This window comes from Octopus bimaculoides, chromosome 22, assembly GCF_046866305.1.
Source record: "Octopus bimaculoides isolate indiv1 chromosome 22, ASM4686630v1, whole genome shotgun sequence".
NCBI classification, from domain to species: domain Eukaryota; kingdom Metazoa; phylum Mollusca; class Cephalopoda; order Octopoda; family Octopodidae; genus Octopus; species Octopus bimaculoides.
Window position 1 is genome coordinate 6,915,312 of NC_142949.1, and position 19,616 is coordinate 6,934,927.

Sequence of the window (19,616 nt, forward strand, 5' to 3'; positions counted from 1 at the left end):
TGCACCTATCTTAAATGTCTTATTTTTATATTATTCATGCTTAATATTCAAATTTAATTTCTCTCTCTCTCCTCTCTCTCTCTCTCTCTCTCTCTCTCTCTCTCTTGCTCTCTCTCTCTTGCATCTTTCTTTGTCACCCCTCTCTCTCTTTCTGACTTTCTCTCTCACTCTCTCTTGCACACACTCTCTCACCCTCTCTCTCTTGCTCTCTTGCTCTCATCCTCTCTCTCTCTCTCTCTCTCTCTTGCCCTCTCTTTCACGCACACACACATTGTCTCATTCTCGCTCTCCTTCACAGGTACGTGCCATTCTACCAATCATGGAACCAGAGAAGCATGTCATCAAAACAGAAGAAACCGAAGTAAGTTCAAATAAGAAAAGGTGGTTTCCTTTTCAATCATGAGAAGAGTATGTGTGTGTGTGTACTTGCACATGTGTACATATGAATACATTTATGTATATCTACATATACATTATATATATATATATATATATATATATATATATATATATATATATATACCGGAGTAAGCACATGAAATGTGCAACAAGGTGGAAAAAAGAGTACTCAAATACCAGAGGTAGAGTAATATGCTTTATTTAAAAGCAGCAGAAATATAACAAAAAAACCGTTACTCTGAGTTTCACGTTCCCGTTCATCGGACAGTTTTGTTAGAAATGGAGGAAGGATAACGATGCAATCGAAAGTAATGTAAAATTTAAAATTTAAAACACATGGATTCGTCTGATTGGTTGTTTCAAATAAGGGCCATGGATTGGTCGTTTCAATTAACGGTCAATGATGTGTAATTCACAGACCAAATAAATTTAATACAGATTCACTCTATTAAAAAATATCGAAGAAAACCTTAAATAGAAAAATGGGCTCCAAATACATATTATAGATAATTAAATATATTCGAATTAACGCTTTACTACTATTGCTGTTTAGAATAACACCTACGCAAATATTATAAACAATAGATTCAAAAGAGACATCTCAATTGAATCACTATTACCATCCACAACAAGTCACTTTCGGGGCACTTGACCATTTAACATCCTACTACTATCATAGCACTCCTGCATTTCGGAGACAAAGGTCTTGAACACTCCTCTTGCTTTGCTTGATGTTCTAAAGGCAAAATTGCACCAAGAAAGGGCTTTAATTCCACAAGAACATCTGCGTGCCATGTGTTGAGCATTTGTACCTAGACTTAAGGCTGTGATTCAAAACAGAGGTGGTCATATTGAATAAATATGGTGGTGTTATAATTGTGTTTCCTTTCCCATTGAATTGCAATGCTTGGTCCTGAGATATAATAATATTTTACTTTGGCGAAATTGAAAAAAGTTGGTTGCCTTCATTTTGGGACATCTGTGTGTATGTATATATATATATATATATATATATATATATATATATATATATATATATATATGAGTGATTGGACAAACAAAAGAAGGGCACTCAACCAATTTATTGGGAGTTACATGTATGGATCAAAACAGTTTGATTAAAATTTGTTGGTACTCCAAGTCAGCATCTTTCATTCAAATTTAGAATTGCTGAAGACTAGCATCACTCTTCAAACTTGGAGTACCAATGAATTTGAATCACACTGTTTTGATCCATATATATATATATATATATATATATATATATATATCTGTGTGTGTGTGTGTGTGTGTGTAACATTGCCTTGACATGATGTTACAAGCAATGTTGTTTGTTTCCAATCTTACATAAAGAACATTAAAAAAAACATGTCTGGACAAGGGAAAATATTACTTTATTTGGAAAAAAAAAGTGAGAGTTGTTGACAGGAAGGAAGTTATCTAGCCATAGAATAGCTGCTTCAACAAGTTCTGTCTGATTCAATCAAGCATGGAAAAGTAGATGTTAAAACAATGATGATGATGATGATGATGATGATGATGATGATGATGGCAACAGTTGTGGTTGTGGTGGCAGCTACAGTGAGGACGAGATGATGATGATGATAATGATGATGATGGTGGCGTCCGTGATGACGATGACAAGGACGACAGTAGTTTACTTTTGCTGAAGCTTCAGTGGTTTTTTGCAACGCATTTGCTTTCCTTGCTTTGAAGTCACATCTTCCATTATATATTTTACCAATTTTTTTTTTTTTTAATCCTCAACTTCTTTGAGAGATTCTTCTCTGCTCTTTCAACTGGACAATTCTACAACGTTCTTTTTTTTTTTTTTTTTAGCTGACTTTTAAGAAGAGAGAGAAAAAGAAATTCCAGGTAAAAATATATTTTAATTAAACTCTAAACACATATAATTCAATCTTGTTCATTCCTTGCTTCATTTAATTTGATGGCGCAATAATTATAATTTGAGTCTAATATGGTAGATTGGTGAAGTATTTAATTATAACCTTTTAACTCTTTATGTTCTGAGTTCAAACCCTGCCTGTGCTGAACTTTGGGTTCAATAGATTAAAATACCATTCACACACCTGGAATGTCTTTTATTAACTATGTCAAGCCTTCACATTAAATACAAATTTTTGTCATGGATTCCAAATTGTCATCAAGATGTAGGACAAAATACTGCAATAGCCTGGGCTTCAGAGGTCCACAACTCTTCAATATCCTCCCGAAGGACCTGAGAGACCTGCATGCGGTGGATGTAGGTGTCTTCAAGATGAGGTTGGACCTCTTCCTGTCAGGTGTCCCAGATGAACCAACTTCACAGCAGTAGGTGCAGATGAGGGCAGCTGCATCAAACTCTCTCATGCACCAAATGTCAATTCCTGAAGTAAAATTCGTGAAGTAAAATTGTGTAGCAACACCAAATGGCGGGCTCATGAGCTGAAACTAGATAAAATGAGTAAAATGAAATGAAATGTTCGATATAATTATTATTATTGCTATTGGTTGACTTGTCTTGGGGTTGGTCTTATTCCTGGTAGAATTTATGTGGGTGGCGAGTTACTGTAACCTTAGCTATTCACATGATTTCAATAAGCCTTGAAGAGCTCAAAAACCTTCCTATGATTTTTCCCAGTTCCTAAGAGGCAAACTTTCTGTAGAAGCTTTACAAGATATTCCATTCAAATCTCCTTCAATCATTTGTCTATATCATTACTTACATTCTTTTATGCACCAATTATTACAGGCACAACATTTACAATTTTCATATTCCAAATTCTTGCAGTTTCAAATTTTAAGGGATTGTATTCTTTAAGAATTTTTTTGTTTTCTTTCTTTACAATCCTGGAATGAAACAGACATGATGGGTCAATCAGTAAGCAACTTAGATTTTCCTTGTCAATTATTATATTTGGTTTATTATTTTCTATCTTCTTATCCATTTGAAATGGAAAATCTCATAAAATCTTGCATTTTGCTGATTCAAGTGCTCTTTCAACCCCTGTGATTATACCAAGTAATCCAGCTTAAAACACTCATTTCTGACAAACCTTCTATTGCAAAACTTTCACAACTTGGTCGTGTCACTTTTTTTCATATTCTCCCCTGGCCAACTTGGAGCATTCTGCAACAATGTTTGCCATTGTTTCATCCCTAATTCCCCATACTCTACATTTTGATGACACCTTCTCTCCTTGCACATATTTCTGGCATGTTTCTGGCATCTCTTTTATTTTATGAAACCAATAGCAAAAGATACCACATCTTTTATGTTTCAATTTCTAGATCCTTGTATTTACTCAGTTTGTCAAATTCCTCGACAGATATATTATTTTCAGAAGGGACACTTACATCTGTTAATTTACAAGTACTTTTCTCTTGTCTTTAATGGTAATGTTGGGTTAGGTAACCTAGATTGGTCTGTGAATGTTGACAGAAAGCCTCCAGAGGATGATGACATTTTTGCCTTCAGCCACTGGCCCAGGAGGGTGTTCATACCAGATAGCAGGAATATCAAATTGGTAGTGCTTACATACTTTCGAATGTGTATATAATCATACTCTAACATTGCAATTTATATATCATTTAGTATAAGCTCAGGACATCCTCAAACAAGATGGTCTGTTGTTGTTTTACAGTTTGACAAAATAATTATGACATGGTTGTTACTTTTTTCTTCCTTAGGACCCAGAATATGTGAGAGATTTCGTTTTCCAAAGAAGAAACATTGCAGCTGTGAGTAAACAATTATATCATTGCATACAATCTTTTGTTTTTGATGTCAGTCTACCATACATTGAATGCGTTGTTGTAATGTCTGTCTAGCATATATTGCTATGACGTCTGTCTACCATCAGTCGACCACTCAACCTATGACATGGTTGAACAACCAATCACAAGTAAGGGTTCACAGTACAGGTTGCAATGTTCAATCCTTTGATTGTTGAGCACAAAAGGTGGGTCATTAGGCCTCTGTCTGCGTGATTCTCCTGAATCACCATCTCACATTTGTACATTCCATTGTCATAGGTCTGAAAAAAGATAAAATTATTCAGATTTCAAAAATTATTCACAAGAGTTTAAGTGCAGGATTGGCCGTGTGGTAAGAAGTTTGCTTCCCAACCACATAGTTCTGGGTTCAGTCCCACTACATGGCACCTTGGGCAAGTCTCTTCTATAATCTTGGGCCCACCAAAACCTTGTGAGTGGACTTGGTAAACAGAAACTGAAAATGATGCAACATTTCCTTTTTTTCCTGGGAAAACGAAGCATCAGAATGCAGGACCTGGTGCCAGTTCAGCTATTTGAGCAAAGTCAACTCCAACATCAGGACCAACTTCATGCAAGCCTGAAGGTATGCTGGCAAAATTTTGCTCCTCTAAATGAAAACCTTTCTTGTCATTGTGGTTTTGTGACATGAAACGAAGGTCCCTTGCCATCCACTCAAGAAAACACATAATAAATGATCCACAGGCACTTGAGCAAACTGAGTCCTCAACTTGTTCCCTTTGCCAAGAGGTTTGTAAGGCACCAGCAAGCCTCTAGAGGCACATTCGTCTCCATAGAACATGATTCATGCTTTATTTTACTGAACACTCATTTGTCTTTCACAACGAGAGAATCTCTCATATACATATATATATATGTGTGTGTGTGTGTGGAGGCACAATGGCCCAGTGGTTAGGGCAGCAGACTCGCGGTCATAGGATCGCGGTTTTGATTCCCAGACCAGGTGTTGTGAGTGTTTATTGTGTGAAAACACCTAAAGCTCCACGAGGCTCCAGCAGGGGATGGTGGTGAACCCTGTTGTACTCTTTCACCACAACTTTCTCTCACTCTTTCTTCCTGTTTCTGTTGTACCTGTATTTCAAAGGGTCAGCCTTGTCACACTCTGTGTCACGCTGAATATCCCCGAGAATTACATTAAGGGTACACGTGTCTGTGGAGTGCTCAGCCACTTGCACGTTAATTTCACGAGCAGGCTGTTCCGTTCATCGGATCAACTAGAACCCTCGTCGTCATAAGCGACGGAGTGCCAACAACATATATATATATATATATATATATATATATAGGCACTGGTGTGGCTATGGGGTAAGAAGCTTGTTTCCCAACTACATAGTTCCAGGTTCAGTACCACAGCATAGCACCTTGTATATGTATCTTCTACTATAGCCTTGGACCAACCATAAACTTGCAGGTGAGTTTGATAAACAAAAACTGAAAGAAGCTCATCCTTGATGTGTGTGTGCATGTGTGTGTGTCTTTGCAATTGCTTGTCCCCCACCACTGCTTGACAACCCATGTTAGTGTGTTTACATCCCCATAACTTAGCTGTTCGACAAAAGAGATCAACAGAATAAGTACCAGGCTTTAAAAAAATAAGTACTAGGGTTGATTCATCCAACTGAAAGTTCTTCAATGTGGTGCTCCAGCATGGCCACAGTCTAATGACTGTAACAAATAAAAAGATTAAAAAGAAAAGGAAGATAATTACAGATTTATTAAACCTTGTTTAATTCCTTCATTTATTGTTTTCTTCAGGAACCACTAATTAAGACTTAATAATTGTATATCTGAAGAATTAAGAAATATTAATAGTAAATCTTCTGTTTCTTTCCAGAGAGAAAAGAAACCAGAAATTAAGAAATTTCCTTCTGAAACATATGTTGTAAGTGACTGAGTCTTTGGATTAATCATCATCATCATCATCATCATCAGCCGGAGCTAGCTGTCACATACCTTTCCACTCCATCTAATTCTCATCCTGCTGCCGCTATATTCTTCTTCTTCTTTTTCTTCTTCTTTCCTTCCTCCCCACGATTTCCTCTTCATCCTCCCCTCTTCCCCTCCTTTTCCACTTCCTTGTGGTTGTCCTCCTCCTCCTTTCCCTCTTCTGAATTTTCCTCCTCCTTCTCTTCTTTTTCCTCTTCTGCTCTTCCTCTTCCTCCTCCTCCTCTTTTCCCTCTTCTGCATTTTCCTCCTCCTTCTTTTCCTTTTCCTCTTCCTCCTCTGCCTCCTTTTCCTTCTCTTCATCTTTTTTTGCCTTCACTTTCTCTTCTTCCTCTTCCTCCGTTTTCTTATTTTTCTTCTTTCTCTTATATCCTTTTCTCATCTTCCTCCCCTCCTCTTCCTCCCTCTCCTCTTCTTCCTTCTACCTCTCCTCTTTCTGCTATATCCTTCTCTCCTTCACCTCTTCCTTGTCCTCCTCCTACTACCCCACTTTCTTCTTCAGTTACCATTGTAAAGATGCCATGGCCTGCATATTCGCTTATGCACTGTGCACCATTACATGTCAGTGCAACATAATCTGTCAGTGCACATGCATCTGTTGTTGCACCACCATCTGCTAAAGTACAGTGACTTGCTAATCTGCAATTCATTGCAAATGCACCGTTCTCCATTTTTCTTTTAATTCTTCAGGTAAAAGAACCACATGCACTTGAAAAAAGATCAACTGAACAAATCAATGAAGAATTAGAAGTATCAGAGGAATCTTTGGTGAGTTCTTTGATGACACTAATCTGGCACTTTTATGATACTAATTTGGTACTAATATAACATTTTTATGACACTAGTTAAGTACTTTTGGGAACTAATATGGCACTTTTTTGACACTAATTTGGTACTTATTGGTACTAATATAACATTTTATGATACTGATTGAATACTTTTGTAGTACTAATATGACACATTTATGACACTAATTTAATACATTTGTGATACTAATATCACGCGTTTACAGCACTAATTTATGACTTTTAAAATGCTAATTTTGAACTTATGCAATGTCAGCTTTGCAATGGTTTCTATGGACGAATGCCGTTCCTAATGCTAACCACTTTACAGTGTGTATTGCGGACTTTTATCATGTCATCACCACTTGTATGGTTCCCAAGTAATTTGCAAGACAGGAAAGAACAAAGAAAAGCAAAAATCTCTCTTGAGTAAGTGATGGGGGAAGTGGTTGAGAGAGCGGAGAGGTGACTTTATACAAGGGGCAAAAACAGAAGTGTCTTGCTATAGAAAAGATGCATAGGGTAAAGGATAAGGGCAAAGAACCCCTTCAGTCAAGAATGAGCATGGGATTGCACCTAGAAAGTTCCCCTCTAAGGTGTAAGTGCTAACTCTTGCCAGAACCCTACTTTTAACTCTTTGAATTCCCTCTCCAGTCTTGTGGAGGTGTGTGTGGCTCAGTGGTTAGGGGTGTTGGACTAATGATTGTAAGTTTGTGGTTTCAATTCCTGAACTGAGCAGAACACTTCATTTCACGTTACTCTAGTCCACTCGGCCAGCAAAAATGAATAATCCTGTGATGGACCAGCATCCCATCCAGGTGGGGGAATATTTACGCCACAGAAACCAAGAAACTGGCCCTTATGAGTCTCCGTGACTTAAGAAGGGACTTTACCTTTTTTCTTTTTTCTTTCTTTTTTAACTCTAATCTTAATATATTCTTCTATGCATTCAGTCTCAACCATCTGATGAGATAAGTCAGGAGAGCTTGTTTGCTGAAGAACAAGAATCCATACAACAAAAGAAAGCATCAATGGCACTTGTAAGTATTCCAGGATTTCTTTTTAATTTTTTGGCAATTTATTATTAGTTTTGTTTAGTTAACATTGCTAATTAAACCTTTAGCATTCAGATTACTCTCTCAAATGTAATTCTTATCTATTCACCTTGTTTTGAATTAACCATGCTTTGTTTCAGAGCCTTGAGATTTTGATGTACCAGTGAAACACTGGGGCTGATATAATCGACTTATCCCCTCCCATTAATACACAATTAAAAGGTTGTGTATTCAATTCCTAAACCATGTTCTTGAGCAGGGTATTTCATTTTTTGTTGCTCCAGTTTATTCAGCTGAAAATGAGGACCAATGTAGTGCTGATATGGCCCTTCCCCCCTCCAGCTGCCTGATCCCCAATGTTTCCACTAAGTCTATTATCTGATAACTTCTTGACTAATTAGGAGATCATGTACTGAAAGTAAAAATAACAATTCTACTTAATATCGTTAATCTTTCATTTATAATTCCAGACCAAAGACTATGAAAAAGCATCAGCAAAGCAAAAGATATTTGTGAAACTGGATTCTTATGCCATAAATGTAAGTAAAAGTAACCGTTTTCCTCCTCAACCATTGAATAAGTAAAATAAACAACTTGGGGCAATTTTAAGACAGTTTCACAGCATTGTTTCCTGATCTGCCTTTAATTGTTAAAATATCACTAATTTGTCCAAAGATGTCCTTTTGATCATGTTTATAAGGGACCTCTGTGGAGGCGCAATGGCCCAGTGGATAGGGCAGCAGACTCGCGGTCATAGGATCGCAGTTTCGATTCCCAGACCGGGTGTTGTGAGTGTTTATTGAGCGAAAACACCTAAAGCTCCACGAGGCTCCAGCCCAGCTTGAACTAGAATAAGAAAATTGTGTGAATTTGCTTTTTGTTCAAGTTGTATTCAATGTTCCAGAAAAAAGGCCTAATTATTCAAAAAGAAAAAGAGTAACACGATTAGATGGAGCGAAAAATGGGCTTAAAATGGTATATAAAGTCAAAGTAATTTAACAAAAATTAATTTGAAAATACATAATTTAAAACCAAAATTAAAAATTCCGCAAGAACTTTCTTGACAACCTAATATATATGTGCGTGTGTGTGTGTAAGTGGGGTGGGGTATGCTTAAATTATTCATAATTTGTCATTTCTTTTTATTTTAGCCTGAAAGATTCCAGAAATCCTTGCTGAAACTAAAAGTGGTAAGGCCATGCTTTATTCTACATTTTAGAGTGAGGGTCAGTTGGTGGTCAGTTGAGACAACTGACACAATCTTGTGATTATCAGTTAAGGTGGCTGACATCTGTTGCCTGCTTATCTTTTGCCTTTTTTTTTTAAAAATCTTCTGTGATGCTCCTCACAGCTAAAATGAGTTTCGGCAGGGAATTAACAGGACAGATGTTATTGGCAGGCACAAAGTACAATGGAATTCAACGTCTTTGTCTTTGATTATGTGGCGCTACAATTAACAACAACAGCAATAACCAAAGCAACAGCAACAACAACAACAATTTTAAACAAGCAATACCCATGCCTCAGATAACTTTCATTAGCTATAAAGGGAAAGACAAGACCAACATCTGGAGATGGTTAAGGAAAAGTGATCTGAAAGGATGCACCGAGGCAGCACTGATATGCAGTGGCCAGGAATGAGCTCAGAGAACTAATTACATCAAGTTCCAAATAGATATGAGCAGTGAATCACCCCATTTTTGGTGTCCGTGTGGATTGCAAAAATGAAAGAATATCAAATGTTGTGAGTGAGTGCAGCAAACCGGCCCAAAAGGAATAGAGAAGGAGGAATGATAACATGGCTAAGTTTGTTCACTGGAGATCGTGTGTTTAGTCTTGGATAATGGTTGTCTGGGCATGGTAATAACTTAGGACTCACCCTTGTGCATTCAGATCACTCTGTCAAATGTGATGCGTATTTATTTAAATTGTTTTCAATTAATTATGCATTATCTTATAGCTTTAAGATTTTGATGATGGCTTATTTTTAGATTGACATTGTAGGTAAGTGTGAGAGGCTAGATCTGACCAGTTTTGAACATAAAACAGGTGGAATATCTAGGTTGGAAATGGCTGGCTTAACCTTTTAGCGTTGAGCGAGATCGTTGCCAGTGCCACTGGACTGGCTCCTGTGCAGGTGGCACGTAAAAGACACCATTTCAAGTGTGGCAGTTGCCAGTACCGCCTGACTGGCCTTCGTGCCAGTGGCATGTAAAAGCACCCACTACACTCTCGGAGTGGTTGGCGTTAGGAAGGGCATCCAGCTGTAGAAACTCTGCCAAATCAGATTGGAGCCTGGTGTAGCCATCCGGTTTCACCAGTCCTCAGTCGAATCGTCCAACCCATGCTAGCATGGAAAGCGGACGTTAAATGATGATGATGATGATGATGATGATGATGATGATGATGATGTCTAATGTAATGCATGTTTATTCACATTGTTTTGAATTAATCCTTCATTATCTTGTAGCTTTGAGATTTCGATGATGTGATTGTTTTACTTTTTGAATGACACTGTAGAGTAGGTTTGAGAGGCCAGAGCTGGCCAGTTTCACCACAAAACAAGTAGAGCCCTTGGGTTGGATATAGCTGGTTTAACCCGTTAGCATTTGGATTACTCAGTCAAATATAATGCTTATTTATTCACATAATTTTGATTAATCTTGCATTATCTTAGCGCTTAGAGATTTTAATGATGTAAGTGTTTATTTTTTAATGACATTGTAGGATACGTGTGAGAGGCTGGATCTGGCCAGTTTGAACATAAAACAGTTTTAATATTTAAGGCCAGATATGGCTAGTTTAATTCTTTAGCATTCAGAATTATCTCATGTGATGGTGCATGGCTCAGTGGTTAGAGTGTGGGGCTTACAATCAGGAGGTAGTGAGTTCAATTCCCGGACCAGACTGTGTGTTGTGTTCTTGAACAAGACACTTTATTTCACATTGCTCCAGTTCACTCAGCTGTAGAAATGAATTGCGACGTCACAGGTTCCAAGCTGTATCGGCCCCTTTGCCTCTCTCTTGGTTAACATCAGTGACATGAAGAGGGGCTGCTGGTATGCATGGGCAACTGTTGGTCTTCTATAAACAACCTTGCCTAGACTTGTGCCTCAGAGGGTAACTTTCCAGGTGCAATCCCATGGTCAGTCATCACTGAAGGGGTTCTTTTTATCTCATAGCTTCATGATTTTGACAATGTGATTGTTTATTTTCATTGTAGGATAGGTGTGAGAGGCTGGATATGGCTGGTGCGAACAGATAAAAAAAAAAGGTAGAATATTTGAGCCAGATATAGTTAGTTTAAATGCTAAAGGATTAAAGGCAGGGAACATTCACTACAGGGGGCTTGAAATTTAAGGGCCTTCACTTATAAGTTATTTTAGGTTATATTTTACTAAAGACAACAATCTTTTTTTTTGTATAGGGTCATACCATTTATTGGATATGACCAGTTTGTTGAATCAACCCCCAATATTTGGTATGTACTTAATTATTGGCCCCAAGGTATGATGGGGAATAAATATTAATTCCATAAGGATTTGAACACAAACATATGAATTAACATAATTATATATATCAAAATATTCTGTCTGGCTTTCTGCCATTTTTATATATTTTTTTTTTACCATTCCATTGATCTAAGGTTTTGTCTTGGTAGTGAAGTAAATCTATGGTTTTATGGTAGACTAAAAAGATGGAATAACATCAGGAAATCTAAGAGATAACAATGGACGTTTGAGTTTTTCATCTTGGTCATATTAATTCAAAGATGGTTTGTTTCATGTTAATTAAAAGATAGTTCCTTCTTTCAATATTCTACCGACCCATAATAATGATTGATCGAATTCTACATCAATTAAGAATTACTCAAAACAACATAATTTATATATATATATATATATATATGTATATATATATATATATATATATATATATATATATATATATATATATATATATATATATATATATATATATATATATATATATATATGCACACACACACATACACACACATGTATCTATTTTTATATATATATATATATATATCTTTATACACACACGCACACACATGCACACACATACACACACACACACACACACACATATTTGTATATATGTATATATAATATATATATATATATATGTATTTTGATTTCCAATTCTCTGACGGCCAAAATCATGTTTCCTTCACAATGTGAAGAATATAAGGTTACCTTATTTTTGGCATTAATGAACGTGAGGGCCAAAAATATACGAAACGAAACGTACGGGGAAATATTCCTTCAGCTGGGCATGGAAAGAGAAGAGAAAGAACCAAATAAAATGGACTCCTTTTTCCTCTTCTTCTTCTTTCTTCCTCTCGGAAACATATTTACACCTCTTTGACTAAACCACAACTCCTATTGTTGCTACTTCCATTATAACCATATTCCTATTTAATTCCTCACCCGTTTCCACACCTTGCTTGCTTTACCATTATTTCCATAATGCTGCCTGGCTTTTGTCAGTGTTGTTGTTGTTGTTGTTCTTTTTGTGGCGTTGTCTGTTTTTCTGTTTCTCTTTTGTTTGTTTTTTTTTATATTGTCTATATATTTTTTTTTCATCTTTACAAATATGTTACCATAACTACTATTCTCTCAGAGTACCTATCAAAGACATAATTCATCTCCCGCTACCAATTGCATCCCCCCCACCCGACCCCACCCCCACTCCACCATTCCCTCTGGCGTCCGCCATTAACTCAATCTGCACTCTCACCAAACACTCTCCCTCCTTTTTCTTTGCCTCTTGTTCCCTACTTACCCCCCTCGTTTCTCTCTGTTTGTCTGTCCGTTTGTCTTTCTCTCTTTATCTGACTCTCTCTCTCTCTATCTTTCTCTCTTTCTCTCTGCTTCTCTCTTTCTCTCTGTCTCCCTTACTCTTTCAATTTCCTTCTGTCTCTATCTATCTGTCTCATTCTCCCTCTGCCTGCGTCTCCCTCACACTCTCTGTCTCCCTCTATCTCTTTCACTCTCTTTGTCTTTCTCTATTCTTCTCTCTCTCTTTGTCTGACAATCTCCTCTCTTCTCTTTCTTTGTTTCTTTCTTTCTTTCTTTCGTTCTTTCATTCGTTCTTTCTTTCTTTCTTTCTTTCTTTCTTCGTCTCTCACTTTCTCTCTCTATCTCTGTGTCTGTCTCTCTCTCTCTCTCTCCCCCTCTCTGTCGTGAGCTATCACTTTCTCACTTCATTTTCTGTCTGTCTTTCTCTCTTTCTTTCCTTCTTTCTTCCTTTCCTCCTTTCTTTCCTTCCTTTCTCTTTTCTTTCCTTCTCTCCCTCTCTCTGTTCTCTCTACCCCTTTCTCTCTCTCTGTTCTCTCTCTTTCTCTCTCTCTTCTCTCTGTTCTCTACAAAGGAATCATACACTGCCACCACCACCACCAGCACCCCCCCACCACCACCACCAGCACCCCCCCCACCACCACCACCACCAATGCACCACCTCAGAGACCTATTCTTCACATGGTGATGGTAATAGTGGTGGTGGCAGTGGTGGCAGTGGTGCCGGAGACCTGCTTATTCTCCATTACCAGGAGAGAAAATTGCTATTGATTAAATGTCAAATTGCTCTTCTCTTCATCTTCCACCCACACAAAGAGAGAAAGAGAGAGAGAGAGAGAGAGAGAGAGAGAGAGAGAGAGAGAGAGTGCATGCATAATCAATTATAACTCATGCACTTTCTTCATGTGTTTGTCATCGTCATCAGAGAAGATGAAGAGGAGGAGAGAGACAGAGAGAGAGAGAGGAGGCAGAAGAGGCAGACATCTTACATTTATCAGTCTCTACTTTTGCTTCTGCTTCCAGTCAGCAAACCGAAACCAGATTTTATTTCTCCACCTAAACCCCCCCCCCCCCCACTCCCCCCCCCCCCCCGACGTTCTGCAAGATTCTGCAACGTTTCGTACTCACCTATATATATATACGGCTGCAACATGCGGATCTGTTATATAACAACCTCTGTAGAAAAAAACATTTGCACTTTTGCATGTACACTTCTGTGCATATGCTCCCACACACACACACATGCACGTATACATATGTATGCACTCATAAATATACACATGCATATATATACATACATATCACATATATATATATATATATATATATATATAAATATATATATATATGATATATAAAATCATAATATATATATATATATATGTATGTATATATATATATATGTATGTATATATATATATATATATACATATATATATTTATATATATGTGATATCTATAAATATATATATACTTATATATATATATGCAAATATATATATATGATACTCATATTTATATGTGTATGTGTGTGTGCATGTGCATATATATGTGTGTGTGTGTGTATGTATATGTATGTATAGACCCTTGCATATGAACACTTGCTTGTATGCACACATATGGACATATGCCAATCAGGCGGTACTGTCATCGGCCACATCAGCGATTTTGATATATATATATATATATATATATATATATATATATATATATATATGGCAGTGTGGTGAGAAGCTGAAAGTGTAGCTGCTAGAATAAGAATAGCCTGGGCAAAGTTCAGAGAGCTCTTACCTCTGCTGGTGACAAAGGTCCTCTCACTCGGAGTAAAAGGTAGACTGTATGACACATGTGTATGAACAGCCATGCTACATGGCAGTGAAACATGGGCCATGACTGCTGAGGACATGCGTAAGCTTGCAAGGAATGAAACCAGTATGCTCCGCTGGATGTGTAATGTCACTGTGCATACTAGACAGAGTGTAAGTACCTTGAGAAAAAAAGTTGAACCTAAGAAGCATCAGTTGTGGTGTGTAAGAGAGACGATTGCGCTGGTATGGTCATTTGGCGAGAATGGATGAGGATAGTTGTGTGAAAAAGTGCCACACCCTAACGGTTAAGGGAACCTGTGGAAGAGGTAGACCCAGGAAAACCTGGGATGAGGTGGTGAAGCAAGACCTTCGAACATTAGGCCTCACCGAGACAATGACTAGTGACCAGAGCCATCTCATTTATTTGTATCTTTACTTCATTGAACACTAAACTCTGATTGCAAAGACCTGTTGAGGCAAGTGAAATTGAAATCAAACTAAATTCGATGACTGGCATCCATGCCAACCTATCCTTCATTGGACACTAAACTCTGCTTGTGAAGACCTGTTGGGGCAAGTGAAATCGAAATCGTAATTGAACCATATTTGATGACTGGCACCTGTGCCAGTGGAGTACTAACAGCACTGTCTGAGTGTGATCATTGCCAGAGCAGCTGTCTGGCTTCCATGCCAGTGGCACGTAAATAGCACCATTTGAGCGTGGTCGTTACCAACGTCGCCTTACTGGCACTTGTGCCAGTGGCACACTAGAAAATCATTCAAGTGAAGTCGTTACCAGTGCTGTTGGACTGACTCCTGTGCAGGTGGCACATAAAAAAACACCATTTTGAGTGTAGCCATTGCCAGTGCTGCCTGACTGGCCCTCGTGCCGGTGGCATGTAAAAGCACCCACTACACTCCCAGAGTGGTTGGCGTTAGGAAGGGCACCCAGCTGTAGAAATTCTGCCAAATCAGATTGGAGCCTGATGTAGCCATCTGGTTTCACCAGTCCTCAGTCAAATAGTCCAACCCATGCTAGCATGGCAAGCGGACGTTAAATGATGATGATGATGACACACATATACATTTTTTTTCAATATGTGATTCTGTGTATCGTTGGCGATTTTCTTTCTCCGTCTTCCCTTCTTTGGACTTTTTCTATATTTCTGATGAAGAGCTCCGCTCGAAACATGAAATCCTCTTTCTTTTCTTTCCTTTCTTGAGAGTCCAATAACACTGTACTTATTCCACATTCTCGCGTTGTTGTTTTTTCTTGCTTGTTCATGTTTGGATTGACACACATGCATATACATACATCTATGTATCTGTGTGTGTCTGTATGTATGATGAGTGTGTGAGTGTGTGTATGATTATATATATGAGCATTTACATATATATACATATGCATGTATATGTATATATACACGCACACACACATATCTATATATAAATGTATATGTATGTATATATATATACATATATATATATATATATATATATATGTTTATATATATATATATATGTTTATATATATATATGTGTATATATTCAGATATATATGTGTGTGTGTGTGCATGTGTGTATAGGTAATGTGTAGAACCCTCTTCTCAAATTTCTTTTCTCTGTTTGTCCAGCAACAATGACCAAAGTTAATATTTGATAATCACCATTTTGTCCAACAAACTCACTGCTGTGTCCATACCACAATAGCTTCCATCCAATTACAAAGCCAAACAGCATTTTAATGCTAATCCCCTGCTGTCTGCCTGAATGTCTGCCTGCCTCTCCCCCTCTCTCTGTCTCCCCCTCCCTCTGTCTCCCCCTCCCTCTCCACTCCCCTTCCCCCCTCTCTCGCTATCTCTATCTCTCTCTCTCTCTCAAAGGCTCACGTTTTTCTCTGCAGCAACAGTCACAGTCAGTCTTTGTTTACAGGATTCTCTTCGAAACATTCCGCCTCGTTGCTGACCCTCCAGCCCAACCCTTCCACCAACGTATATCAACCACTAATAATGACTAATAGATGAAGGACAATACAAGGAACATCATCATCTTAGTTTCTTTTTTTTCTCCCTTTCAATAAATTTATTATCAAACACTTTTAATTTATATTAATGCAGTTCTTACCATCACTGGATGTCATAGAATAACAGCAAGCCTTCAGGAGTGAGCTTTTACACATCAGTATATACAGTGTGCATATAACAATTCCATGTGTGTCTGTCTGTGTGTGTGTGTGTAACTTTATGCATAGTGTATATATAATAACCGTACATGTTGTTATATAAAACCATATATGTTGTTATAAATGTTGTATTTTTTAAGGCGCACTCCATCGGTTACGATGACAAGGGTCCCAGCTGCTACAATCAACAGAACAGCTTGCTCGTGAAATTAACATGCAAGTGGCTGAGTACTCCACAGACATGTGTATCCTTAACGTAGTTCTCAGGAAGATTCAGCGTGACACAGAGTGTGACAAGGCTGGCCTTTTGAAATACAGGTACTACTCATTTTTGCCAGCTGAGGGGACTAGAGCAACGTGAAATAAAGTGTCTTGCTCAAGGACACATGTCGGCGGGAATTGAACTCATGACCTTACGATCGTGAGCCAAATGCCCTAACCACTAAGCCACGTGCCTTCACTGTTGTCCATAGTGTGTAATATATCAGTCATCATCATCATCATCATCACCACCACCACTTAACATTCCATGCGGGCATGAGTTGGATGGTTTGACAAGGGTCTAATGTGGCCAGGGACAGTATTAGAGTCTAGTGTCTGCTTTGGCATTGTTTCTAAGGCTGGATGCCCTTCCTAATGCCAACCACTTTACAGAGTGTGTTGGGTGCTTTTTTTTCATACCACCAGTGCTATTCAGCTCACAATGTAGTTCACAAACCCAGGAAGGGAAGACATCTTTGTATACCAAAAGGGGATTAAGGAACGAGGGAAGAAGTTGGAATTGAGCAGGCTGTTGTTGTAAAGGAGCTACATGGCTACTCTGCTATCTGAGTGTGATCGTTACCAGTGTCGCCTTACTGGCACTTGTGCCGGTGGCATGTGAACAAAACATTCGAGTGAGGTCGTTGCCAGTGCCACTGGAGTGACTCCTGTGGAGGTGGCATGTAAAAAACACCATTTGAGCATGGCCATTACCAGTACCGCCAGATTGGCCTTCGTGCTGGTGGCATGTTATAAGCACCCACTACACTCTCGGAGTGGTTGGCGTTAGGAAGGACATCCAGCTGTAGAAACTCTGCCAAATCAGATTGAAGCCTGGTGTAGGCTTATAAAGAATAAGTCCTGGGGGTCAATTTCTTTGACTAATAAAATCCTTTAAGGTGGTGCTCCAGCATGGCTGCAGTCAAATGACTGAAACAAGAATCAAAGAATATATCTGTTGGACGAAGGTTGATCTTAGTTAAACAATGATAACAACAACAATAAATACACCCTCTTCCTCCTCCTACCCCTAATTATTTGACAGTAAACCTTTTGTTACCATATTTCTTTTGAAATACACTTCTTTGTTTCAATTGATTTTAACGAAGAATTTAAAGATAATAACGAAGAATTTAGTAAAATAACTTTGTCGTTATCAAACCAGCGTTTGGAACAAATGAATATAGAATTTTGATGAATGGTTTTAATTAAGATTACTTCAAAATGGGAAGTTCGTTTCATAGAACCAGGAATTGTCTCTGACAAGGTGGTATTAAAAGGATTAAGTGTTGAATCAGCTCGTTAGCTCAGTGTTTGTTTTTTCTGTTTTGTTACCATATTTCTGTTAAAATACACTGAATTTGTGTTAATCTTGGAAACAATCAAGAATTTAGTAAAATAACTTTGTTTTTATTACTTCTGCCAAGGAAGGAGGTTGTGTTTTCATTGGCATTGGTTTGTCCATCTGTCCGTCTGTGTGCAAAATAACTCAACAAGTTGTGAACGATATTTAATGAAACTTGCAGGAAATGTTGGTAATGACACAAGGAACAGATGATGAAATTTTGGTAGTGATCCGGGAATTTTTATGGATTCTTGAAGGATTTTTCATTTGTTATATTTACTTTACATGAAGTATTACAATGTTACGTTCTTTGGTTATCTCCCTTGAAAACACATCGTTTGCACATAACCTATGGGGGCGTTGCTGTTTAGAGACAGTGTTGATGATGACGATGGTCAAGATAAGTATGGGAGGAGGATAAAATAGTATCGGTAATTATAATGGCAACAGGAGCGGTGTGATGTGTGATGCTGAGGTGATGGTGGTAATAGTGGTGTTGATGATAGTGTTAGCTGTGTGATGGTGGTATTGCAGTGGTTATACTGGTTGTGGTGGTGAAAGTGACTGTCAAGGTAACCGTCATGATAACGTCGATGGCGGTGTATGTGGTTGAAGTGGAAGCAATAACAATGCTGCTGATGATGTTGGTGGTTGTCAACTTCTTCAGATGATTCCTGTTTTTAAAGGGTTATTTTTTCTTAAAATCATATGGCTGTTATTTTCGTTTTACCCCCGCCAAGGAGGTTATGTTTTTGCCAGTATTGGTTTGGGAAATTGGGCGATTTTCAGCATGCGTGTATAAGGGTGGAAACGAGCTGCTTGGCGGAGGTCTGCGCTCTCCGAGTGCTTTTCTAGTTAACCTGGTGTTTGGAACAAATTAGCATAAAATTCTGATAGATTTTCATTTTGATCACTTTAGCCCTTTTATTACCATATTTCTGTTGAAATATAACTGCCTCCATTTTGATTGATTTTGAAAATGACAAAGAACTTAGTTAAATAACTTTGCCATTAATAAACTGATGTTTGGAAGAAAATAAGATAAAATTTTGATGGAAGGTTTTAATTTAGATTGCTTTGACCTTTTAGCATTTAAACTGACCATATCTGGTCCAAATATTCTGCATGTTTTATGTTCAAACTGCCCAGATCTGGCCTCTCACACATCTCATACAATGTCATTCTAAATATAAACAATCACACCATTGAAATCTCAGGA

General features: G+C 37.9%; 1 protein-coding gene across 2 annotated transcripts in view; it reads left to right on the plus strand.

The window, feature by feature from the left end:
* The window catches only part of LOC106872670 (uncharacterized), a 64,390-nt gene that overhangs the window by 36,976 nt on the left and 7,798 nt on the right, over positions 1-19,616 (plus strand). Inside the window, exons 12-20 of one of the 2 annotated variants that reach the window (XR_008266538.2) lie at positions 299-361; positions 2,239-2,274; positions 4,090-4,140; positions 6,029-6,076; positions 6,829-6,906; positions 7,877-7,963; positions 8,449-8,517; positions 9,130-9,168; positions 16,932-17,109. Coding sequence is in view for 1 of the 2 variants with exons in the window: in XM_014919779.3 (XP_014775265.2) it covers positions 299-361; positions 2,239-2,274; positions 4,090-4,140; positions 6,029-6,076; positions 6,829-6,906; positions 7,877-7,963; positions 8,449-8,517; positions 9,130-9,168 (471 nt within the window). In the remaining variant the exon portion in view is untranslated. The remainder of the gene's footprint in view (positions 1-298; positions 362-2,238; positions 2,275-4,089; positions 4,141-6,028; positions 6,077-6,828; positions 6,907-7,876; positions 7,964-8,448; positions 8,518-9,129; positions 9,169-16,931; positions 17,110-19,616) is intronic. The other variant, XM_014919779.3, reaches the window with a different exon arrangement.